General features: G+C 53.1%; 2 protein-coding genes across 2 annotated transcripts; one reads left to right on the plus strand and one right to left on the minus strand.

Annotated features, from left to right (window-relative positions):
- Window positions 1–8,934: 8,934 nt before the first annotated feature.
- On the minus strand, window positions 8,935–18,190 carry RRP9 (ribosomal RNA processing 9, small subunit (SSU) processome component, homolog (yeast)). The gene is made up of 15 exons (XM_012649783.1): window positions 18,057–18,190; window positions 17,690–17,772; window positions 13,551–13,660; window positions 13,149–13,216; window positions 13,028–13,069; window positions 12,631–12,757; window positions 11,575–11,699; window positions 11,400–11,492; window positions 10,916–11,016; window positions 10,698–10,832; window positions 10,546–10,608; window positions 10,138–10,283; window positions 9,979–10,058; window positions 9,196–9,269; window positions 8,935–9,073 (listed from the first exon to the last, which is right to left on the minus strand). Exons 1-15 carry the CDS (start codon window positions 18,135–18,137, stop codon window positions 8,971–8,973), a joined length of 1,431 nt encoding a protein of 476 aa, XP_012505237.1. The 5' UTR covers window positions 18,138–18,190; the 3' UTR covers window positions 8,935–8,970.
- Window positions 18,191–19,325: 1,135 nt separating this feature from the next.
- PARP3 (poly (ADP-ribose) polymerase family, member 3) lies at window positions 19,326–24,593 on the plus strand. The gene is made up of 10 exons (XM_012649372.1): window positions 19,326–19,392; window positions 19,585–19,770; window positions 20,299–20,424; window positions 20,639–20,827; window positions 21,031–21,163; window positions 21,252–21,478; window positions 21,727–21,876; window positions 22,409–22,586; window positions 23,749–23,904; window positions 24,341–24,593. The coding sequence occupies exons 2-10, from the start codon at window positions 19,591–19,593 to the stop codon at window positions 24,508–24,510; spliced, it is 1,509 nt and encodes a 502-aa protein (XP_012504826.1). The 5' UTR covers window positions 19,326–19,392; window positions 19,585–19,590; the 3' UTR covers window positions 24,511–24,593.

The raw sequence follows: 24,593 nt of genomic DNA on the forward strand, positions 1-24,593 counted from the left end.
CCCAGGATCACTGAGGAGTGTACCAGGAACGTGTAGGGTGAGTGTGGGAGACGCCAGGGTGCGGGGATGTAGGGAAAAGGCCATTTGAGGCTGGGGGATGTCGGTGTGAAGTTCATGGGGGAGGGGTGGGGGAGACAGGAATACACTGACGGACGTGGGAAGTGGGAGTGTGTGACAGAGAGTGTGTGGCACGTGCCTGTTTGAGAAGGATAATGTTGTACAGGCCTTGGTTGTTACACTAGTCAGTTTTTTACCTTTCCCCTACTCCCAACACTCACACACAGTCGTGAAAGTCTTGTGTTTCGTTATCTGGAAGGATAATCCCCATTTTCCTCACAACCTAAATGGTGGGTATCAGCTCACTGAGAGATAAGAAGACAGAAGCCAGGCGCCGTGGTGCGCACCTGTAATCCCAGCTACGCAGGAGGCTGAGGCGGGAGGATCGCTGGAGCCCAGGAATTTGAGTCCAGCCCGGGCAAAAAAAGAAAGAAAGAAATGGAAAGGGGGAAAAAGAGCCAGCCATCCTAAAATTCTACACTCAAGAAAATATCCTTCAAAAACAACATATGTAAATAAAACAAAAAAAAAATGTGCTCTTACCATTTCTATTTAACAATATACTAAAGGTCCTAGCCAGTGCAATAAATAAAATGCCTTAAAATTTTTGTTTAAAGAAATGAAACTGTGTTATTGACAAACAATATGATTATGTGCATAAAAATTTCCCAAAAAAAATCTACCAAAAAAAAAAAACTACTAGAACTTATAAAGGAATTCAGCAAGCTTGCAAGATATCCACAGTGATGGCTGTACCTATCTGTGAGTGTACTAAAAACCATTGAATTGTACATGTTAAATGGGTGAATTGTATGGTTTGTGAATTATATCCCAATAAAGTTGTTTAAAATTTTTAAGAAGCATCTCAAAATTTTCGAGATACAAGGGTAATATGTGAAAATCAACTGTATTTTCATACATCAATGAACAGTTGGGAAATTCTTGATATAGAAGCACAATAGTGAAGGATTTACATTATCTCATATCAAGACTCACTATAAAGTTATAGTAATCAAATCAGTGTGGTATAAGGAAAGACAAACAGATCAATAAAACAGAATAGAAAAGCCAGGAAAAGACTTACACTTAAATAGTCTACTGGTTTTTTTTTTTAATGTACCAAGATAATTCAATGCAGAAAGGAAATGCATTTTTCTTTCTTTCTTTCTTTCTTTCTTTCTTTCTTTCTTTCTTTCTTTCTTTCTTTTTTAGAGACAGGGCCTCACTCTGTCACCAAGCTGGAGTGCAGTGGCATCATCATAGCTCATTATAACCTCGAACGTCTAGATCCAAGTGACCCTCCTGCCTCAGCCTCCCAAGTAGCTGGGACAACAAATATGCACCACCATGCCTGGCTAATTTTTTTAATGTTTTTTATATTTTGTAGAGGTCTTACTATGTTGCTCAGACTGGTCTTGAACTCCTAGGCTCAAGCCATCCTCCCGCCTCGGCCTCCCAAAGTCCTAGGATTATAGGTGTGAGCCACCACAGCTTGCCTGAATTTTTCAATTTTAAAAAAACATCTTGACCCCTAACACCATAGACAAAAAACTTAATTCAAGATAGATCATCGCCTAAACAAAAGCTAAAATTATAAAGCTTCTAGAAGAAATCTTACAAGAATTATTTTGTGACCTCAAAGTTGACAAAGATTTCTTAGGACACAGAAAACACTAAATATGAAATACTGATAAATTGAACTTTGTCCAAATTAAAACCTTCTGTTCGTCAAAAGACAGCACTTACGCTACAGGCTGGAAGAAAAAATACTCAAAATACATATATCTGGCAAAGAACTCATATTCAGATTGTAAGAATTTCTACAACTCAATAACAAAAAGACAAACAACCTAATAAAAATGGGCAAAAGGCTTAAACCAATAGTTTGTAAAAGACGATATCCAAATGGCCACTATATACGTGAAAATTTACTCAAAATCATTGATCATTACGGAAAGACAAATTTATTTATTTATTTATTTATTTATTTATTTATTTATTTATTTATTTTTGAGACAGAGTCTCACTCTCTTGCCTGGGCTAGAGTGCTGTGGCGTCAACCTAGCTCACAGCAACCTCAAACTCCTGGGCTCAAGCGATCCTCCTGCCTCAGCCTCCCAGGTAGCTGGGACCATAGGCACGTGCCACTGTGCCCGGCTAATTTTTTCTATTTTTAGTTGTTTGGCTAATTTCTTTCATTTATAGTAGAGACGGGATCTCGCTCTTGCTCAGGCTAGTCTCAAACTCCTGAGCTCAAGCAATCCTCCCTGCCTCCGCCTCCCAGAGTGCTAGGATTGCAGGCATGAGCCACTGCACCTGGCCGGGAAAGACAAATTTAAACCACAATAAGATACCATTGCACATCCATTATGATGGCTAAAATGAAAGAAAAAAACCGGAGAATACCAAATGTTGGCAAGGATGTAGAGAAAATGAAACTCTCACATATTTCTGATGATACAACTAATTTGAAAATTAATTTGGATATTTCATTTTTCTTTTTTTCTTCAATTAAAGATGTGTACAGGAATGTTCATAGTGTTATATGCATAATAGTCAAACACTGGAAACAAATCAAAGATCTATAAATAGGATAATGGATAAATAAATTATGGTATATTCATAAAATGAAATACCACTGGACAATAAAAAGTGAAGAACTCATGATACTTGTAATGACATGGATAAATCTTATAGACATTATGTTCAGTAAAAAAAACTCCCAGACCCAAAACAGAACATACTGTATAATTCCATTTATATGAAGTTCTAAAACATGCAAAACTAATGTATCAGAAAGGAAATCAGAACAGCGGTTGCCTCTGGGAGTCAAGGTTGGTTGGAAAGGAGCACAGAGGAACTGCTGGGGCAACAGGAATGTTCTGTACCTTGATGAGGGGTGGACTGTGTGATGTGCACATTTCTCAAAACTCATTTAACTGCATATTTAAATGTCTTAATTTCACTGTATATAAATTATACTTTGATTTTTTAATGAAGGTGAAATAAAGACATTTTCACAAAAACAAAAGCTGAGAGAATTTATCGCCAGTAGACTCACACTATAAGAATGCTAAAGGAAGATCCCAGATGGAAGCTCAGAGCAGTAGGTAGGGATGAAAGCCCCAGGAGAAGTAATTACGTGGACAAATAGAAAATATCATCTTTTCAAGTTTCTTTAAAATACTATTAGGTCTGGATGTGGCTCAAGCCTGTAATCCCAGCACTTTGGGAGGCTGAGGAATCAGGATCACTTGAGCCCAGGTGTTTGAGACTAGCCTGGGCAATTTAGCAAGACCCTGTCTCTACAAAAAATAAAAAATAAGCCGGGTGTGGTGGCACCTGTCTGTAGTCCCAGCTACTCAGGAGGCTGAGGCAGGAGGATCGCTTGAGCCCAGGAGTTTGAGGTTGCTGTGAGCTAGGCTGATGCCACAGCACTCACGCCCAGGTGACAGAGCGAGACTCCGTCTCAAAAAAAAAAAGAAAAGAAAAGAAAAATACAACAATATGAATGAATTTCAAAGACACTATGCTGAGTCAAAGAAGCCAATCTCAAAATGTTGCATACTGTATGATCCCATTTATGTGACATTCTCAGACAGATCAGTGCCTGCCAGGGGTTAGTTAGCAATGGGAAAGTTTTGACTACAAAGTGGCACCACAGGAAGTTTCTTAGGGTGACAGATTGATCTATATCTTGGTTGTGATGACGATTATATGAATCTATACGTGTATTATAATTTATAATTCACAGAACTATACCAAAAAAGTCAATTTTACTATACAATAATTTTTAAAATTTTAAAAGCTTCATAGTCACATCAAACAAGTTTATTTTGTGTAAATTTTACAGACAATGCAGAGCAATCAGGATTCTCTTATTTTGGTCTATGCATTTGAGAAGCAAAGAAATTAATGAAGGTCCCTCCACTCCAAGAGCACAGAAAAGATCTCACATTCTGAGTCTAGGGTAAGTAGAGGGCTGGAGCCCAGGAAGGAGGGAGACCCAGACAGGGAAGAGGCCCAGGGCTGGGGCACTGGCAGACATGATGAACCTGGGGGCAGCAGGGTGCTGGGGCCTTCAGAGCCACCAGGACCAGCTCAGACTCCAGCCAGCGGGCAGGGAGGAGCCACCACAGGGGCTGAGGAGCAGAGGGGTGGCACCATCCAAGGTGGGGTTTGGGGGTGTGCTGGGTGAGGCACCTGGTGGGGAGCGTGCTGGGGGAGCCTCCTGGAGGCTGGGCTAAGGGACGCAGCACAGAGAGCAAGACATAAGCACCCTCAGGACCACTGGGTGGCCTCTGGCACAGAAGCACCAGCATCCTGGGGCCTCTCCCCATCCTCCCACGCCACCTCCATCATTCTCCCCTCCTCTACCAGAGTCCCCCCAGAGGTCCTCAGCAGACCCCTTCAGGGAGGGGTGGAAAGGAGAGAAGAAAGCAGGGTCAGTGAGGGTCCCAATGGGATCAGCCCTCTGCATGTGCTCACAGCCCACGGCCTGCGGAGGGGTGAGCGGGTCTCCTGGGAGTGGGCTGTGCTAAGAGGGCCCCTCCCACCGGCCCCTGCCTCGGGCATTTCTTCTGTGGCAGCTGCACCCCCACCCCCAGATACGTGACCCTCATATGCAGACCCTGGCACAGCTGCCTGCCCTGCAGGACCCAGGGGTTGACTTGGTGGATTCTGCACCCTGAGAAACCCCATGGCCCCTTTCATGCCTCCAAAGTGGTCCTCACCTGATCCCTGGTGGTTCTCACTGGGGAAGGTGGAATTCAGCACTAAGAATTGGACAGCAACCAGACAGATGCATGAACACTGTAAAGGTAGGGGTGGGGAGGAGAGAGATGAGGCAGGGATGTGGTGAATTAGCAGGGGAGGGCAGGGCAGGGGAGTAGACACTTGGAGAAGAGCTGACAGCCAACCCCTCTCTGCACCAGCTGTCACCTGTCTTATCACCTCTGCCCAGAGGTTCTGTCCGTACACTTCTCCAGTCAGGAAACCCTGGGAAATGGATCTTTGAGGAAGATTCTAGGACCCCACGTGACCCAGCTGGGCCCCAGCACCCCAAGACTGTGAGTGGGGTAGCTGCTCCAAGAGTGCCTACCCTCACTCCTTCCTGGTGCTGCCCCACCGTGGGTGGTGGAGGTCTGGGGCAGGAAGGGACCCACGTTTACCCCCTTTGGTGAGAGGCCTGCTGCAGTGACTTTCTGTGTGGTTGCTGGATCTCAGAGCTGTAGCTTTTGCACATGGTCAATGGAGAACTGACTTTTAGAGTCTCATTCATTGGCATGCCTTGTGGCTTATTCAGGCTGTGGGGACACCTCAACTGTGTCCCCACACCAACGCCCTTCTCCCTCCTTCCTACGTCCTCACTTCATCTTCGAACTGTGTCCATACTTGTTAGTCTGCTATTAGTCAAGAACCATTCTGGAGCAAGTGAGAAAAAACTCAAATTTCCTCAGAAGGGGGACTGGCCAGCAGAGACACAGCTGAACCCAGAAGTCCAAGCGATATTGTCCTGGCTCGTTCTCACTCTCACGCTCTGTCCTTTTCCCAGCAGATCCCCCCCCCCCCGCCTTGGTGGCAGAATAGCGGCCCACAGCTTCCACCGCATCCTCACGGAGCTACTTCTCCTCTCAATAGCTCCAAATTAATGTCCCAAGTCTGAGTCCCACTGGATTACCAAGATTCATGTGCCCACCCCCAAAACAATCACCACAGCTACAGGAATTCGATAATGCAATATGCTGGGGAAGGGTCCCACACTCAGCCCTGAATCGGGGTGGTCTGCCCCCAGAATCACATGGCATCCCAGGTGTTATCAAACAGCACTGGGCTCACTGCCTGCTCAGTTCCCCGTGTCTACCAGACACTGCAAATGTGACATGTCCTCGACCAAGCCCTCGCCCCTCCCATTCTTCTCCCCGACCTGGGCTTCCTCATCTCAGCAAACATCACCACGGCCCACTGTTCTCTAACATCCCACAACCCACCCGTCGGCAAGACCTGCCCTGTCTACCTCCAAGCACACAGCACCTGCTCAGCGTCACGTCCCCACTGCCGCTGCCGTCCTCTCACAACACCTTCATCTCTTACCTGCCACTGCTGGCTCTTCCTAGCTGGCCTCCCCTCTTCCCCCAAGACCCTGCCCCTAATCAACTCCCCACACAGCAGCCAGAGGGCTGTTTCTCTTTTTCATGTGATCCAGAGCCAATCACTGCTCTCAACCCTCGCATGGCTTCCCACTGCATTTGAATGAAATCCCAGGGCCTTCCCATGACCCTGAGGTCCCAGCTGAACTGGCCCTGTGACCTCTCCAGCTCACTCCCCGCCTTCCCACCATCTGCACCAGCCACAGCAGCCACCCCTCTGCTTCTCTCATCTCGGGGCCTTTGCACAGGCTATTCCAAGTCTGGGGATGCTCTTCCTCCAGATCTTCCCATCACTCGGGTCTCACCCAATGTCATTTCTCCAGACCTTACAGACCACTTGCCCCAGTTTCTGTCCTTTTACTCTGCTTTATCTCTTCATAACAATCACCTAAACTGGCATTACATGTATGCTTGTTTACATGTTTGCTTGGTTGGTTGGGGTTTTTTTGGAGACAGTCTCGCTCTGTTGCGCAGCTAGAGTGCAGTGGCCTCATCATAGCTCACTGCAGCTTCCAACTCCTGGACTCAAGCAATCCTCCTGTCTCAGCCTCCAGATTAGCTGGGACTACAGGTGCAGCCACCAGGCCCAGCTAATTTTTTCTATTTTTTTTTGTAAAGATGGAGTCTCGTTCTTGCTCACGCTGGTCTCAAACTCCTGGCCTCAAGTGATCCTCCCACCTCGGTCTCCCAAAGTGCTAGGATTACAGGTGTGAGCCACTGCGCCCAGCCTGCTTGTTTACATGTTTTATGGCCTTCAGAGTGGGGAAGCTTTTTGAATGGAGGAACTTTTTCTTGTCCCTTTCTGTATCCCCATGGCCTAGAACAGGAGCTGGAGGGTTATTGGAACTCTGTAATAAAGTTTTCCGGAACAGATGGATGGATGGATATGCTACAAGAGGGAAAGGATCATTTTCTAAGAGAAATTCTTCCATTTCCAGAAGGAAATGGAAATGAATACCTGGCGGGCCTCAACCCTCACTACTGCTATCAGAGGGTGCATCTCAGAGTTGCAAGAAAGATGACACCCAGGGTGCAGGCCCCCGGCCTATCCTGGGAAGATGGGTTAGCAGCCTTATTGCCTTCACCTCCCTGATGTCTAGTTTCCCTTTTGAAGTCAGGACCGATGAGCGATTCCCCCAAAGAGCAGTACAGGGGTTTGTGCCAATGGCGGGGGCGGCAGTGGTGGTGGGGCCATGTCAGAGACCTTGCGCCTAGGCCCACTCAGTCAGGAGGGAAGAGTGGCTACTAGCTGCTCATCTGTCTTGTCACCCTTCTGTGTGGCCAGCAGGCTAGTGTCTATTCATTCCGTCCCTGACTCCTCCTAGACCATCGGAGTCTGAGGTTGCCATAACCACATCCTCTGCTCAGGAGGAAGACCCCAGCTCTCACAGGAGTGGGGGGGAGTGATGTTCTGCACTGGGCAGTAGCATAGGTGGTGGATTCATTGCAGAAATGTCCCCAGTTTCTGTACCCTTAGCAATATGACTTGGCAGTTGCCCATCAAGAGATGGAGTCTCTTTCCCTTGCATCTGGGCTGGCTTGCCATTGACTCTGGCCAGTCAAATGTGATAGAAGTGCCAGATCCAAGCCTGGACCTCTGAATCCAACTACAGCAAGGAAGCCCCAGCAGAGCAAGGTTGAGAAGGATAGAAGCTACGTGAGAAATCACTTCCAAGGGTGGTTTTCATTCCCTGAGAATGTACTAATAGGTAAGCGTTCGTGTGTTCAGGGGCTTTTCTGTGTTGCTTGCGATGTCACTTAGGAGGTATGTTTATGCCATTGCTGAGCTCAATTTGAGCCAGGACATATGAGTTACATCTTCTGACCCTTAACAGGATTTTCAGGGGCTCAGTCTGAACCTGGCCCCTCTGGCCCCAGGAGGACAACTGCAGGCACAGGTCCGTTTGAGGGCGCGGAGGGAACCTCATGAGCACAGGAGCAGGAGAGGAGGCTGTGGCTTCCTCTTATCAGGGGACTACACCACCCCTTCGGAGGCTCAGCTGCTGGGCCCAGTGGGCTAAGGGCTTCCCCTGAACACCCTCTTCTCATTTTCCCCTGAGAGGAGGGGACCTCATTGTTCTACACCTCCAGCCCACCTCTCCACATCCTCCCACAGCAGGAATGAATTACCCAGTTGGTGAAATCAGTGACAGTGAACATTCCGGGGACACGTTTACCAGGCAGGGTCCTTGCTGTGATGGGAGATGCAGCCTTGCTCTGTCATTTGGACCAAAGGCAGAGCTCCTCCCAACTGTGACCCTAAGCCCCCCAGTACAGGGTCCCACCCCTACTCCAGACCCCCACCTCTGCACCTCAGGGGCAGTCTGTCTGCTCCAGCTTCCTGGCCTGGCCTGGGTCAGGAAGTCAGCTGACGTGCAGCCGGCTGTGCTCAGTTTAGCTGTCAGACCGCGGCCCCAGCGCTTACACACACTGGACAGCCACGGCTGCTGACCCCTGCCAGCCCAGAGCAGAGGTTGGGGAGCTAGCCTGACGAGCTCGCGCGGGATGCTCAGGGACCAGCAGCCAGCAGCCAGCTGGCATCTCCATCCCAAGTTCTTTGGAACAGGATAAAAGCCCTCGAGCAGCAGAGGGCAGAGCTGAGCGACTGTTGGAGTCCTGTCCCTCCCCAGGCCTCTTCCCACCCACAGTCCCTGCTGCACCCACGCCTCAGGAAGCTGCAAGAGACAAGGCCCAAAAAAGGAGACTTTAATACAAAGCAGATGGGGCACAGCCTGGGAAGGCCTTAAATAAAGAGGAAAGAGTGTCAGGAGCCGGCGGCTGGGGCGGCTGGGGCAGCGGGGGCCCTGCGGAGCCGGACGATGCAGACGGAGTTCCGAGCCTCTTTGATCCGCCACCATCGGCCGAGCCTGCGGGGGGATGAGAGGATCGGCTGAGACGTGCCCAGCCTCCACCCAGTCCCCACCCCCATTCCCACGCCGCTGCCCAGCCAGTGCCACCTTGCCCCTCACCCTCGAGGGTCCCCACAAACCTGTGCTCCTGCCCAACCCCGGCCACCAGGAAGTCCCCAGTGCTGGAGAACTTGAGGCTGTTGATAAAACCCACCTGAGAAGAGAGAGGAACAACATGGTAGGACATCAGACCACCACTCCCCCACAGCCCCCCACCATCGGTCAAGCGCCTGGCCTTACCAGGCCTGGGTTAAATCCCTGCTCTGCTTCCTGCTACTCAGTGGCGTGGGCCAGCCCTCCACCCATCTGTGAGATGGGGGCAAGTAGAGCACCAGGCTCTCCGAGAAGTTTTTGAGGACTAAGGAGACAGCATCTGCCAAGTGTGTTAAGGGCGTGGCCTGAGGCCTGGCTCCTTCCTGGTTGTGGGGCCCTGCAGACCCCATGGCCGTCACCACTGCCCCAGGCCCTGCACTCTCAGCACATGTCACTGACAGATCCTGCCACTCTCTCCCCGGTCACCCCAATGTGGATGGTCAGGCCCACACACACCAGCCAGACACTCCATCTGGCACCAGCCGTGTAGAACCAATCACAGCATCAGGCCTCCGTGCCTCTGCCCATGCTGTTCCCTACCTTGTACCCCAGCACCCAGGAAAGGGCCTAGGACAGGGAGGGGAGCGGAGGAGGGGAAGAGGGAGAGGAGGCAGGGTTCCTGCCAGGCCCTGTGCCAGGAGTTGGCCCTGCCCTGAGGGGGATCCCTTCAGACAGGAAGAAAGACGTTAAAGGGCTAATTCCAGGAGCCATAAGCTCCAGGGGCCTCAGGAATGTGGCAAAGATAGGCTGAGCATTCAAGCCCCACTCACCAGGGGGATGTCACAGAGATGGTCAAGCTGCCGGAAGCCCTCCCCACACTGCCAAAGCCGCACGCAGGAGCTGTGGGAGCCTGGGGGGACAGGGATGGTCAGCAACCCCCAGAGTAGCCCAGCCTGCGACCCCTCCTCCCTGCCTTGCAGGGCACCCACCTGTAGCCACAAGGTCTGTGTTGAGTAGGGCTGCCACCGACGACACCCAGAAGGGCTGCTCCAGGCCTGGCTCCCCCCGCAGCCCGTGAGCTTCACGCTGCAGGGCAAGTGGCCGCTTCTTGGAGAGGCCCCACAAGGCCACGGAGCTGTGGACACGGTGTACAGTCAGTGAGGGGCCAGGAGCAGGAGAGAAAGGCCACATGGCAGAGAGGGATCAAAGGCACACACCAGCCGTGGGAGGTGGACAGGGTCACCGAGCTCTCTGCTTCAGTGTCCTCATCTATGAAAAGGAGTTATGAGAGCACCCCCATGGGGGATTCTACGAGGCGCGCTCAGGGCCTGGCGGGCAGCCAGCAGGCGCTCAGGAGCAGCAGCAGTGGTTGGAGACATCAAAAAGGCAGCTCTTACCCATCATCTGCACCTGACACCATGTGCTCCTCGTTGATGAGATGGATGCAGTCGATGGAGCCCCTAGAAAAAGGGGCTGTAAGGGGCACAGCCTAACCCCACCCCTAGCCCCAGCCCATGCAGCCCCCACCTGGCACAGCACGCCGCCTTACTGGTGGCCATAGAAGACAAGCTGGGACTCCTCGGGGATCTTCCACACACGAACAGTCCCGTCCCGGCCCCCAGCTGTCACACAGCACTCCCGGCTCAGGGCATCCAGTGCAGCCACTGCGTCCTGATGCCCAAAGCTGGAGGGCAAGACAGAGCAGGCTGGGGGTCACGCGTGGGCTCCCATGCGCACATCTGCACCCCCCTCCCCTCGCACACTCACAGCGTCTCCACATAGGAGTTCTCCGCCACGTTCCACACCTTCACGGAGCGGTCGTGGGACGTGCTGTAGAGCTGGTGAGTGCCTCTGCGGAACGCCAGCCCCTAAGGGTGCAGGGAGAGAGGGCAAAAGGGAACCTGGACTACAGCAGCTGAGAGAGAGGTCGGGCCCAGAGGGTACTTCCCGAAAAGCAGGTCGCGTGGCACAGGGGCCAGCTGCCCCGAGAGCACTCTGTGGGGCGCTCGCGTGCCCGGCTGCCCTTACACAGATGCAGACTTCTCAAGCCCTCGCTGGTCCCTGCGCAGGCTCCGCTCAGTCTCCCCCAGCCCCTCCCCCTCCCTTCAGCATGTTTATGTCCTGTAGGGCACCGCTCACTACCCCACAGTGCAGGTTCCCTGAGGACGGGGACCCCAGGGGCCCAGCACCGAGCCGGGCCCACTCAGCAGGTGCTTGCTAAACATCCGCCAAGGCAGGCGCAGCTCCTCACCGACACGGCGTCCCGGTGTCCCGTGAAGGTGTACAGGTGCCGGCAGCTCTGGGCCTCCCAAATGAGAATGAGCTTGCTGCAGTCACCAGAGGCCTGTGGGGTTGAAGACAATGACCACAGACACCCACCATGCACCCAGACCTCACATCTGCCCCCGGGGCCAACCTGGCCTTACAAGATATTTGCCGTCTGAGGAGATGGCCATACAGAGCACGTGGCTGCTATGGCCAGGAGGCTGTCCCTCGGCACCCTTCTTGGCTCGAGGAATCACATGCAGCTTCCGTCCACTCTCCACGCTCCCTGTCACAAGGGGGGAGAGAGGTTACTGCGTTGAGGGATAGGGCTAGCTGGCAACCCCTCAAGGGGCAGCATGGAAAAAGGGACCATGAAAAATGCCTTGGACTCAGGTCTGAAGACCTGGTCCAGCCACTGTGAGCCTTTGGACAAATCAGCTCAGTTTCCTCAGCTGTTAAGTGGGGACAATAATCCCAAAAAGCAGCCATGAAGCCCAAAGAGAGAAGATGCAAAAGTGCTTTGGGGCCAGGGGCAGTGGCTCACGCCTGTAATCCTAACACTCTGGGAAGCTGAGGAGGGAGGATCGCTTAGGGTCAGGAGTTCGAGACCAATCTGAGCACTGAGCAAGAGTGAGACCCATCTCTACTAAAAATAGAAAAATTAGCCGGGTGTGGTGGCACATGCCTGTAGTCCCAGCTACTTGGGAGGCTGAGGCAGGAGAATCGCTTGAGCCCAGGAGTTTGAGGTTGCAGTGAGCTAGGCTGATACCACTGCACTCTAACTAGGGCGACAGTGTGAGACTCTGTCTCCAAAAAAAAAAAGTGTTTTGGCATTGATGATGTGACTTCTTCCTGTTACTATGGTGGGCAGACAAGGATAGTGCTCAGCTGTCGAATCTCAGGAACCCAGAAGGACCAGGGACTCAATCACAGGACTGTGCAGAGCCTCGAACATCTTCTGATCCAACCATCCATCTGCGGTGTCAATTCCTACCAAAGCATCATTCTGCTCAACTGTCTCTAGGGACAGGGAGCTCATAAGCCCCACTGCTGGGCAGAAGCTTCCACTGTCACCCAGAAATCACCTCTTTGGGAGCAAACCTGCCTCCAAAGGCTTCTCCCCATCAGGGCTCTGTTTGCCATGACCACTGCCTCTTCCCCAGGCCAACCCTTCCAGATGTGCCCTGGGGCTACACCCGCCCCAGCCACTCACTCACACTTAATGATGCTGCAGTCTTTGGCGGCGGAGAAAATGGCCAAGTCGTCGGGAGTGATGACCAAACACGTGATGGAGAGCTGGTGGCCCCGTAAAACTCGAATGTCAGCCGGGGTAGGGGCCTGGATCTGGGCAGACAGGGGCTGGGTCACTGTGGCTGGGGACATGAAGATACCACCCCCCACCAACACTGGCCTTTCCCACCCACCCTGGCCAGAAGGTAAACAGGAGCCACTATTGCAAGGATCAGACCCTGCCTGACCTGATCTGCCCAAGTGTCCACCATGCTCCAGAGCAAAGACCCCCACAGCTTGAGCTCCCATGGAGCCATCTGCCCACCAACACAGGTGGAGCCCCCAGTCCCCTCCAACTTACACCAAAGGACTGTGCTCACTCACCTCTTTTGCCACTGACTTCTGCAGCCTGCCTCTCTGCTCGAGCTGCATGGGGAGGACAGAGATGAGGTCCTGGGGGCAGGACCAGCCCCACCCCTGCCCCACACTCTCCCTCCATACTCACCACATCCTCCTTCAGGCGCCCTGCCACCTGGTCCTCCTCAAATGCACGGGCCTCAGCCTTCTCATCCTCTGTGTAGGATAGATCAGACCAAGTAAACCAAGGCTGAGACCCCACGGCCCCAGGGCTGGGTCCTGCAGGAAGCTCAGGCTGTCTTAGAAGAGGGGAGAACAGGTTGAATGGCCTCCTCTTCCCTCTCCCTTACTGATCACATCAGTCTAAAACCCCCTGCAGGTGCTGCAAGAGGCCCATTAGAGCTCCTGGCCACCCCCAAGAGTGCAACCAGCACCAGCAGCCCTGGCACCCACTGGGTATCTGCATCGGTCACCCATCAGGTGGCGGGGGCTGCAGCTGACATGCACAGGCACAGACCCTGCCCTTCCCCATGCCTGCTCACTGGCTCACCTTGCTGCCGGAGCTGCTCAAGGTAGAGCTTGGCCAAGCGCAGCTTCTTCTCCTGTGCAGTCTCCTCCAGCTCCTCCTCTTCTTCTTCCTCAGTCTTCCTCGGAGCTGGGCTACAGGCAGGAGGGGGCTGGGTCTGAGAGGCTCATCCTACCCCCTAACCACTAGGACTGTGCCTCCTTGATGCTCTCCCTGCCACTCAACCTTCTCCAGCCCAGCCAGCCCTCATGGCCAGTGATTACACGTGCAGAAAACTGAAGGCTATGGGGCCGGGCGCAGTGGCTCACGCCTGTAATCCTAGCACTCTGGGAGGCCGAGGCGGGTGGATTGCTCAAGGTCAGGAGTTTGAGACCAGCCTGAGCAAGAGCGAGACCCTGTCTCTACTAAAAAATAGAAAGAAATGATCTGGACAACTAAAAATATATATATATAGAAAAAATTAGCCGGGCATGGTGGCGCATGCCTGTAGTCCCAGCTACTCGGGAGGCTGAGGCAGAAGGATTGCTTGAGCCCAGGAGTTTGAGGTTGCTGTGAGCTAGACTGATGCCACAGCACTCTAGCCCGGGCAACAAAGCGAGACTCTGTCTCAAAAAAAAGGAAAACTGAAGGCTATGACTCGCCAGACCCAAAGGCCCCACTCAGTGCCTGGCATAGGAGTGAAAACAGACCCAAAACCCAAGGATATTAAGTCTCTCAACTTTGAGGGAAAGAGAAGGTTCTATAGACTTCCAAGAGAAATCGGGTCACAAACAAAGCATCAAAAATCAAAATGGGCTGGACGCAGTGGCTCACACCTGCAATACCAGCACTTTGGGAGGCCAAGGCAGGAGAATAACCTGAGGCCAGAAGTTCAAGACCAGCCTGGGTAATATAGCAAGAGCCTGTCTCTATAAAAAAAATTTAAAAATTAGCCAGGTGTGGTAGCATGCGCCTATAGTCCTAGCTACTCGGGAGGCTGAGGCAGGAGGATCGCTTGAGCCCAGGAGTTTGAGGTTGCAGTGAGCTATGACGACACCACTGCACTCCAGCCTGGGAGACAGAGTGAGACTCTGTCTCAAAATAAATAAATAAATAAAAATAAAAAATGGTCAGATATCTAAACAGCAATATACAGAGAATAAGACAAAGGAGACTTACACACGAAACTCTGAAGGAAAATAACGACTGGGATGCCATGCCCAGTTAAAACATCAAATGACATCATCAGATGTGCAAGGTGCCTCAGAATTGGTTCTTTCTCCTTTTTTAAAGATAGAGAATGTATTCCCCAAACAAGAGGGTAAACTAAGAGGAAGGCAAGGGATACCGGAAGCAGGAGACCTAGCACAGAAAGCCAAAAGATGACAACCACCCCTAGACAAGGAGGCTGTCAGTCTGGACCAGATCCAAGGACCCAAGAGGTAGACACACTTGGACTGCCATTGTCCTAGATTCACTGCCACAGCCTCCATACCCCAGTCCCTGGACCAGCTGAGGGTACTCACTTCATTCAAAGACAGGCCCTGCTTTGACCTGCTCCTGGGAGCTAGAGGCAGGTCATGAGAACTCAGAAACAGAAAATCCAGGGCACCCCACTCCCCCAATCACATGCCTGCAGATATCTAGTCTTTGTCAATTGCCCCAACCATATTTCCCAGGACCCACTCATGACCTTACCTAAGACTGCCCCAAAAGGGACCTTGAAAACTCTCAGGAAAGCCAAGGCTGACCACACCCCAAAGACCATTTGGTGCCCTTGCCTGGCAAGCCTTCGGCCAGTCAGGTTAGTGCCACCCTTCCCTTACGCAGCCAAGGTTGGGACTTCCCAGTTTACCCAAAGTAAGCAATCTATGGTTTAAGGCTTCACACATAGGAGGCAGAACTGCAAAGAAAACCGAGGGAAGCATATACTGAATGATTCCATTCATATGGCATTCTGGAAAAGGCACAACTCTAGGGACAGTGGTTAGCAGGGGTTGGGGGAAGGCAGAGGAGTGACTACAAAGGAGCAGGGGAGCATTCTGAAAGGTGACGAAACCTTTCTCTAACTTCATGGTAGTGGTAGTTATACAACTATGTGCATTTGTCCAAACTTGGAGAACTATACACTTAAAAAGTGAATGTTACTGTATGTAAATTATAACTGAATGAGAAAATATTTTTTTAATTTTTTTAAAAGAAGAAGAAAGGGCCAGGCACAGTGGCTCATGCCTGTAATCTCAGTGCTTTGGGAAGCCAAGGCAGGAGGATCACTTGAGGCCAGGAGTTGGAGACCAGCCTGGGCAACATAGTGAGACCTCATCTCTACAAAAAATTTAAAAATTAGCCAGGCGTGGTATTGTGTGCCTGTAGTCCTAGCTACTCAGGACACTGAAGCAGAAGGGTCACTTGAGCCCAGGAGTTTGAGGTTGTAGTGAGCTACCATGATGCCACTTGAACTCTACCTGGGACAACATAGTGAGACTCTGTCTCTACAAAAAAAGAAAAAGAAGAAAGAAAACCAAAAAAAGTATTAACTCAGGTCAGAAATGACAGTTACGGCTGCCAAGCTTCTGCACATGTTCTAGTTCTTAACCTTAGTGGTAGGTGCACAGAGGTTCACCATTTATCATTACTCTCTACAATACAAATGTTTCTCATTTACTCTTCTGTATCTAATATGTTTCACAATATAACATTTTAAAAATATTTAAAAGTCTTAGCACAGGGCCTGGTACACACTTACCCACAATAACCTTAGGCTTAAGAAAAGTATTTTAAGTCTTTCTGTGTGCAAGTTAAGGCAACACATAATCAATTTTAGAAGCAGAATTTCTAAAGCCAACTGATAAGGAAGGCACTAGGATTCCCCGGTATGAGAGCTTCTATCCCATAGAATCAGGCCTGACACCTTGCCCAACCCTTTGAAACCTTATAACCAACCCTAGCAGCTGCAGAAATGAGGGAGCCATTCAAAGCTCTCCACGATCAGGATGTACCCACTACCTGCCCTTCCACAGTAGAATAAAGTAGAAGTCTTAAACTCTTGAATAGTATTTGATGTGACAGAAATAAAGAAAATTGCACAGATTATCAGAGGAGAGTGAAAAATAACTCCTCTAAGAAAGGTTATACATGCATTTCAAATCAATGTTTACTATATGATTAGCTCAATCTCTGAAAATGGAGAAAGCAAAACTCTAAGATTGCTATATCGAAAGAAAAATAATGCTTTTTGAATGGTTGTAATATGTATCTTGACCAGGGAGCATACAGATTTTTAAACACTTTATTTACACTATATGTGAACTTAATTTGTTTTAATTAATAAAACTAATTAATAAGTTTTAATTAATAAAACTAAATGGCTTTTAATGTTTTAACACTGATGTGCAATGAATGAAGGGTTATCTGCCACCAACGTTAAACTATCCCAACTTATTCAAGATTGTGGGTAAAAGATGGTAATAATATATAATACTACCGGGTAACACAGCAGAATGACATCTCTAGTAATTCCTTTTTTCCAGAGGACTTAAACTTCAAATAATTTGGAGAATATTGTTTTTATAGGTTCTATTTTGTATTCTTTTCTTTTTGTAATTACTGGGATATTATGATGGTTGTAATAAAGATTATATGGCAGTATTTAAAAAGTGTGCCTCTGATCCCTTAATGCCCCCCCTACCTCTACGTGAGAGACTCCTCATCTCTCCAGGCCTTATTTAAATGTCCCTCCTCTGTTCCCGGAACACACAGCTATAAGACAGACATCCCATTACAACACATTCTCTGTACTCCCAACAGTGAAGCCAGTACCTGGCATGTTAAGAGTCAGGGACACCAGTAATTGTGAAATTGTGGGAAAACAGGCTGAAGAACTATTGAGCTATTGAACTACTTCTTGCATCCCTCTCCCTTTGCCTGTCAGTCCAGCCCCGAGCTTAGCTCCTTGCCATGAGCGAGGGAGGTCTCAATGCCCTCTCACTGGGGCCTGGGGTCCTCCCCACACAGAGACCTCGCAGAGATGAGACTTCTCAGAGGCAACTGGAGGAATAGAGCCACGATCTGAGAGCCAAGGGCCAGAGTCTTGGGTTCTAGGTCCAGCTCTACACGAACTCGGAGTCTTCCACACACCATCAGTCTCAGTTTTCCCTCCCACAAGGTGGAAAAGAACAGCTCACCTCTCGCTCTCAGAGTCGCTGGAAATCTCCTCATTCATCTTGCCGCCACCCTTGGATTTGCCCCTGTCCCCCGCAGAGTCGGCCTGGGAATTATAGGATCCTTTCTTTGGTCACAGGTGCCGAACATCCTGGCACTGACCAAAGGCCCCTTTGGTCCCTCAAGAGCCCCAGGACTAAGAAAGGCGGTGGCTCCCGGGTCAAGAGCAAGGCTCTCCAGGGTATGGCCCGCGGAGAGAGGAACGAAGCTGACTCCAGCTGGTGTCCCGGGCGAAGGGCTGGGGAAGGGCCCAGACCTGGGTCTCTCGGATGGGATGACTGTTGTCTCAGTAGCGGGACTGACCGTGGCCCATGGAAGCGCCATGCTCACCTTTCTCCGTCGCTTGCTGGCCCCTGCGCTGGCCCCGGAGGCCGACTTTCCCCGCTTATGAGCTACCGCCGTTGCAGACATGCTGCCTACCGTGTGTGTAGCAGCCACCGCCGGAGAATTCACGTGGCTGCTAAACCCGCGCGGCTTGGCAAGACCCCGGGCCCTCATAGGCTACCACGGCCCGGCGGGCCCCGCCTCCCACTACTCCATTGGGTTCTTCAGCAGGCTGTGTCACGCCCCCAAGCGCCCATAGGATAGATTCTTGTGGCCGCGCCTCCTAGAGCTCCTATAGGCTCCAGTGCCAGGCTCCAGTAGTAAGCTAGCGTCTCCACAGCGCTTCCGGCCTGAGACTGTGGCGCATGCGCTCTACTGCTGGCCGATTTCTAGGGAGGGTCGGAACAAGAGAGCCTTCTCTGTGTTTGCGCCCCTTGGCCGCTAGGGGGCGCCAGAGATGCGGGGTTCCGCGTTCCAGGCGTGACTCCCCGTCTTGGACCAGGGCGAAAATAAACTAGCCTGGCGCGGGACAACAGGGTGTTCCAGGCACCCAGGCAGCCGTGAGAAGAGCGAGGCAGTGCCTTGGGCCCTAAATGTGTCCACATCGAGTGTCCACCCGTCCGTCGGACAGGCCGCCCGACCTGGCCTGCACCAGCCCCTGACTCACTCACAAATAGCTGGATTTTTACCCCCTACCCAAGCTCTTCCTCAGGCCTCTGGCGACAGTTGGGAATTCCCTCCCTGAGTCACGCCTAAGGCTCACAGAGGGTTGCTACAGGAGGCCTCAGACCTGGGACTGCCCTGGGAGGCTCACACTGCCAGGTTTGGTGGCAGTCACCTTTCCCAAGTCCCCGTTTCTCTTAGGTGAGTGTTCTAGGCTCCTGCTCAAAGCCCTGGGCAGGGCAGGGCAAGACCTGGTGGGACCTGGTCCCCTGCCCTCTGGCACTTCAAAGCCACTGATTTGGAAGCCTGGCTGACTCCCTAGAACTCGCAAGTCCATTGGGAAAGGCTTTTGCACCACTGAGTTCTAAGCTCTGGAGGGATAGATTAGTCCCCAGGAGTCCTGCCACTAAGAGCTGCTGGCCACCATCCCCCACAGCTCTGGTGACAGCCCAGCAACCATACCAGGTCAAAGCTAGCTGGCAGACGGGGAAGAGTAGCCAGCGAGCATTCTGGACAGGAAGGAGCCCAGAAGTGGGAGGGAGAGATTCTCCTTTCACTTTCCCTATCACCTCATGACACACTGGAGAGCTGGAGAGGGTAGGGAGCCCGACTCTTCCTTGACCAGAGTGGACAGAGTCCTGAACCTGCTCTTATTCCTGGAGAAAGGGGCATATCTGAGGTACAGAGAGACCAGTTTGGTCTGGGGCTGGGAATGGGGACAGGGTAGGCAGGGGAAGCAGTGGGAGGCCGCCAAAGGGCAAAGGGCAAACCCAGGGTGGGGCAAGTTGGTGTTGTGCGGGGGGGCGGGGGGGGGCCTGCGTGGTGATATGTGAGGGGCCACAGATGCCTGAGGGCCCCTTCTGTGCCCCAGGACAGCATGGCTCCAAAGCGCAAGCCCTCGGTGCAGACTAAGGACCCTGAAAAGAAGAAGAAGCGGGGACCAGGGGAGGAAGACACATTTCGCTCCACTGCCGAAGCCCTCAGGGCTGCACCTGCAGAGAAGCGCGTAATCCGTGTGGACTCCACATGTCCACTCAGGGGCAACCCTGGAATCAGGGCGAGCTGCAGCCCCCAGTAGAGCCCAGAGCCTGCTTCCTCACAGTACACATCCGGCCCTGCTCCCCTCCCACTTGGGGCTCAACTCTGGCCAAGTAGCTCAAGGCCCCCAAGTAAGCTCCAGAGCAAGGCCATGTTCTCCTGACCCCAGAGGTCAGGGCTGTATCCCATCACGTCCAGGTAGGTCATGACTGCCCTTCAGACCCCAGGCAGGCCTCCCCGGACCACCCTTAGGGAAGGGCTGTGACTCCTTCAGGGGCTCACCCATGTCCCCTCAAACCAGCCTCTCAGGGCAGAGCCAAATCCCCCTCAGATTCCCCTCTGTAGGGCACGGCTGTGGCCTTCCAGAACTCCCCACACCCCTATGCCAGGTTAGCCATATACTCTCAGACTGCATCCCCTAGAGCAGAGCCATGACCCCGCAAGCCCTCCCCAGTGCAGTCAGACTCCTGTCCTCATCGGAGCCATCTTGGCATGCAGCCAGGCACCCCGTCCAGTGCCAGCCGGCCTGCACCCGCCTCTGGCACAGGTGTACGAGGACTATGACTGCACTCTGAACCAGACCAATGTCGGGAACAACAACAACAAGTTCTACATCATCCAGCTGCTGAAAGAGGACGACCACTTCGTCCGCTGGAACCGCTGGGGCCGTGTGGTGAGTGCCCCGAGCCTCAGCCACCTGTGCCCACCTCCTCTCCACCTCTTCCGCTCAACACATGCTCCCCAGTGTCCCTACAAGGCCATAGCTGCTGACTGTTCCCCTCAGCTCTGTCCATGGGCACTTAGCACAGGGCCTGGCCCAGCCCAGAAGCCAACAAACGTGTGGTGGGCACTGCAATGGGCACAGCCCTGAAGGTTGTCAGTTGCAGGGAGAGATGGGCCAGTTGAAGATCAAACAGTTCAAAAAGCTAGAAGATGCAAAGAAAGACTTTGAGAAGAAATTTCAGGAGAAAACCAAGAACAACTGGGCAGAGCGGGACCACTTTGTGGCCCACCCTGAAAAGTACACACTTATCGAAGTGCAGGGAGAAGACGAGGCCCAGGAGGCTGTGGCGAAGGTAAAGTAGCCAGGATGGGTGGCTGGGCCCTGGGCTGAGGGAGGGAACTGGGTGGAAAGACCCAGCGGGTTGGGCTCTGCTATCGCCCAGCTGTGCAGCCAGGGCACAGACCTCCCTTCTCCAGCCTCTGTCTAATGCCACACACTGCTGCAAGAGCGAGTGCCCTGCCCAGCTGCTCCTGCCCATGTGTGCCCTATCCCCAGGTGGACGGAGGCCCAGCAAGGACTGTGGCTAAGCGGGTGCAGTCCTGCTCCCTGGACCCAGCCACACAGAAGCTCATCACCAACATCTTCAGTAAGGAGATGTTCAACAATGCCATGGCCCTCATGAACCTGGGTGAGAGGGGAGGGGCCAGGCAGGGTGGCAGGGGCCCCAGGGTGGCAGGGCCACAGGGCTCAGTCCCCCCACTCCCCTGTCCCCCCAGATGTGAAGAAGATGCCCCTGGGAAAGTTGAGCAAGCAGCAAATTGCACAGGGCTGTAAGGCCTTGGAGGCACTGGAGGAGGCCCTGAGAGACCCCACAGACAGTGGCCGAAGCCTAGAGGAGCTGTCCTCCCACTTCTATACCGTCATCCCACACAACTTCGGCCGCAACCGACCCCCGCTCATCAACTCCCCTGAGATTCTGCAGGCCAAGAAAGACATGCTGCTGGTGAGGGCTGGCAGAGGGCAGGTAGGCAGAGGGGGGACCAAACAGCCAGACTGGGCAAGGGGAATGAGGGACTGATGGCCAAGGCCCAGAAGGCTGGACTTCGATGGGCAGGCTGGAGGACAGGGCAGGGAAAGGCCAGGCAGATAGACGAACAGGTGGGGTAGCTGCGGTACCCTCACGTGGAGAGGGGAGGGGAGGGAGGCCAGAGGTCAAGTGGGAAGACAAGTGGCCAGTGCCCATCATCCTAGGTGCTGGCAGACATCGAGCTGGCCCAGACCCTGCAGGCAGCCTCTGAGGAGGAGAAGACAGTGGAGGAGGTGCCACACCCTCTGGACCGAGACTACCAGCTTCTCAAGTGCCAGCTGCAGCTGCCGGACTCTGGGGCGCCTGAGTACAAGGTGGGCTGGGCCCCACAGAGGAGCCAGGCTAACAGTGGGCACCGTCTCTCTGCCCACCTGCCTTCGGGGTGCCCAGAGGAAACCTCGCCCTCAGCCTTCCCTCCCCGTGACTCCAGGGCCTGAGGGGAGCTCTGGGACTAGGGGGACTAGAGGGGGATTAGTCCCCAAGCCTCCCACCCTTGGTGCCCAGCCTCTGCTCTCCTCCCATAGGTGATTTGAACCTACTTAGAACAGACTGGCAGCAGCCACAGGTGCCCTACTCTTCAACATGTTTGGAAAGTGAACCGGGAAGGGGAGATGAGGGAGACTCACCTGACCCCTCCCCCATCACCACTCTGTTCCTTAGGGAGATACCCTTGGCTTATCCGCCCCTTGGCAAATGGCTTAGCAACTCTAGTTTCTGCCCGGCCGGGAGTGTGTGTGAGTGACCAGAGGGGCCCTAGGCCTTGGTCGTCCCATCTGAGCAGCAGGGAGAGGTGCCTGAGCTGTTGGATGGCTATAGTCTCCCATTTCCCACCCTTCCCCTACTCAGGGAGACAGGTTCCAGGACCACTCCAAGTTGGATAATCGGAGGCTGCTGTGGCATGGCACCAACGTGGCTGTGGTGGCTGCCATCCTCACCAGTGGGCTCCACATCATGCCACATTCTGGTGACCACGTTGGCAAGGGCATCTACTTCGCCTCGGAAAACAGCAAATCAGGCGGCTATGGTGAGGCGCACCCCCTGGGCCAAGCCCTGGGCGGGCATGGAAGCACTGAGGTGGTTTGGGCCCGGTCCCTGCCCACTGGAACTCACGGTGGATCCAGGAAAGGAACCCCTAAGTAGTTACAGACCAGAGTGCTCAGTGGGGCATCCTGGGGCTTGAGGGGACTCAGAGGAAGCACCTGGTGGTCAGGGACAGCTTCCTGGAGGAGATGATACACATAGGATGAGCGCACCAGCCAGACCTGGGAGGGGGTAAAAAAGGAGACTTCGAGGCCAGGGAGGGACATAGAGGCCAGGGGCTGTGGCAGACCAGGACTTCCAAGCACTGCCTGGTACTGAAGCTCAGAGCAGTAGTGCCTAATGGGGCAGGGGGCTTGGGGGCCCTGGATGATCAAGTGGGCCTTATCCAGACAGCAGTGGGGAGCCCAGGTGGACTTGTCCGTAGCAGATCTCAGTGGCTGCAGCTGTGGAGAGGAAGGCGGGGGCTGAAAGCTGCAGGGAGGCCGTGCTGTGAGCCAGGCCAGATGTGACGGCACCCGGCCCAGGGCTGTGGAGGGATGTGTAGGTGGGATGGGCAGTATGTGGGAAAGGGTCAAAGGTGTCTCCAGCAACTTCTGAGTGTCTGGTTAAGGGTGTCCTCACTGAAGTGACTTCCCCAGATGGGCTCCTCAGCCCAGGCCGACGCAGAGAGCTTGGTCCAAGGCTCCATCCAAGGACAGATGGGACTGAAATTCTAGAATATCTGAGGATGCCAAGACCAAGGGGTCCACAGGAGAGTAGAGCAGCCTAAGAAAGAGTGTTGGGCTGGGAGGCTCAGGACAGTCCGCACAAAGGGGTCCCAAGGTCAAGGCTGAGGATGCCAGGAGCAAAGTCAGCAGAGCAGGCCAGGGAGAAAAGCCCCCTCCCCGGGTTTGGTTACTGGGAGGCCACTGCTGACCTTGGTGCGTACAGCAGAGGGTGCAGAGGCCTGGCCACAGGGAGCAGGGTGAGGTGGAAGGGAGCAGGCCGGGACGGGGGAGGGGGAAGGAGGGTTACTGCTGGAGGAGTGTTAGCTTTCTCTGGGCTGGGCAGCAAAGCCAGAGAGATCGCATTGGCGCAGAGAGGGGCCCTGGGAGTCAGGCAGGAGGAGGGCCGAGTGCCACCCTGAGCCTCCCCGTGCCTTCCAGTTACTGGCATGCCCTGTGGGGCCCACCACATTGGCTACATGTTCCTGGGCGAGGTGGCACTGGGCAAAGAGCACCACATCACCATGGATGAGCCCAACTTGATACATCCGCTCCCTGGCTTTGACAGTGTCATTGCCCGAGGCCTCACAGAGCCTGGTGAGTTCTGAGAAGCAGGACATGCCTAAGGATAGAGATGGGGCTGAGCTAGGGGATCGGGACATTTTTAGGGAGGAGGTGAGCTGGGAGAGGGCTGTGGAGAGAGACAAAGAGAAGCAGCCTTCCTCACTGTAGTCATTCACTTTGTCATTCAACAAACATCCACTGATTCAGCAAATCATTCTTGGGCACCCAGGAGGACTTGACAGAGAGGTGCTGTTGATTGAGCATTGAAACATGAGTAAGAGTTTCTCAGAAATGGGAGAGGATCTTCCAGGCAGAAGGCCTAGCCTGTGCAATGGCTTGGAGGTACGCAAGGTAGGAATGAGCAGGCGTTGCCCATGGCAGAAGTGGAGAGCAGAGGGGGCAGGACTTATTCGTAAGGTCAGGGACCAGTGACCCCTGGGTCACCCGTGGCCCTTGCTGTGCCCTGCAGATCCGACCCAGGACGCCAAGCTGGAGCTAGATGGCCAGCGAGTGATGGTGCCCCAGGGCTGGCCCGTACCCTGCCCAGAGTTCCGCAACTCCACGTTCTCCCAGAGCGAGTACCTCATCTACCAGGAGAGCCAGTGTCGCCTGCGCTACCTCCTGGAGGTTCGCCTCTGAGCTGCCCATGCTGCCCCCACCGGTCCTGCTAGGGGCTGGACCATGATCTTCCAATCTTTCTGCCCATCTCTGGTACCCGCATA

This window comes from Propithecus coquereli, unplaced genomic scaffold (genome assembly GCF_000956105.1).
Source record: "Propithecus coquereli isolate 6110/MARCELLA unplaced genomic scaffold, Pcoq_1.0 Scaffold1, whole genome shotgun sequence".
In the NCBI taxonomy this organism is placed as follows: domain Eukaryota; kingdom Metazoa; phylum Chordata; class Mammalia; order Primates; family Indriidae; genus Propithecus; species Propithecus coquereli.

Bases quoted from the DNA above. Each gene is read 5' to 3' on its own strand.
- RRP9 (XM_012649783.1), bottom strand. From the start codon at position 18,137: ATGTCTGCAACGGCGGTAGCTCATAAGCGGGGAAAGTCGGCCTCCGGG. The intron at 17,773-18,056 runs GTGAGCATGGCG...TATAATTCCCAG, and splicing joins CCAGCAAGCGACGGAGAAAG to GCCGACTCTGCGGGGGACAG. The intron at 13,217-13,550 runs GTGAGCCAGTGA...TATCCTACACAG, and splicing joins TGAGCAGCTCCGGCAGCAAG to AGGATGAGAAGGCTGAGGCC.
- PARP3 (XM_012649372.1), top strand. From the start codon at position 19,591: ATGGCTCCAAAGCGCAAGCCCTCGGTGCAGACTAAGGACCCTGAAAAG. The intron at 21,877-22,408 runs GTGGGCTGGGCC...TCCCCTACTCAG, and splicing joins CTGGGGCGCCTGAGTACAAG to GGAGACAGGTTCCAGGACCA. The intron at 22,587-23,748 runs GTGAGGCGCACC...CGTGCCTTCCAG, and splicing joins CAGCAAATCAGGCGGCTATG to TTACTGGCATGCCCTGTGGG.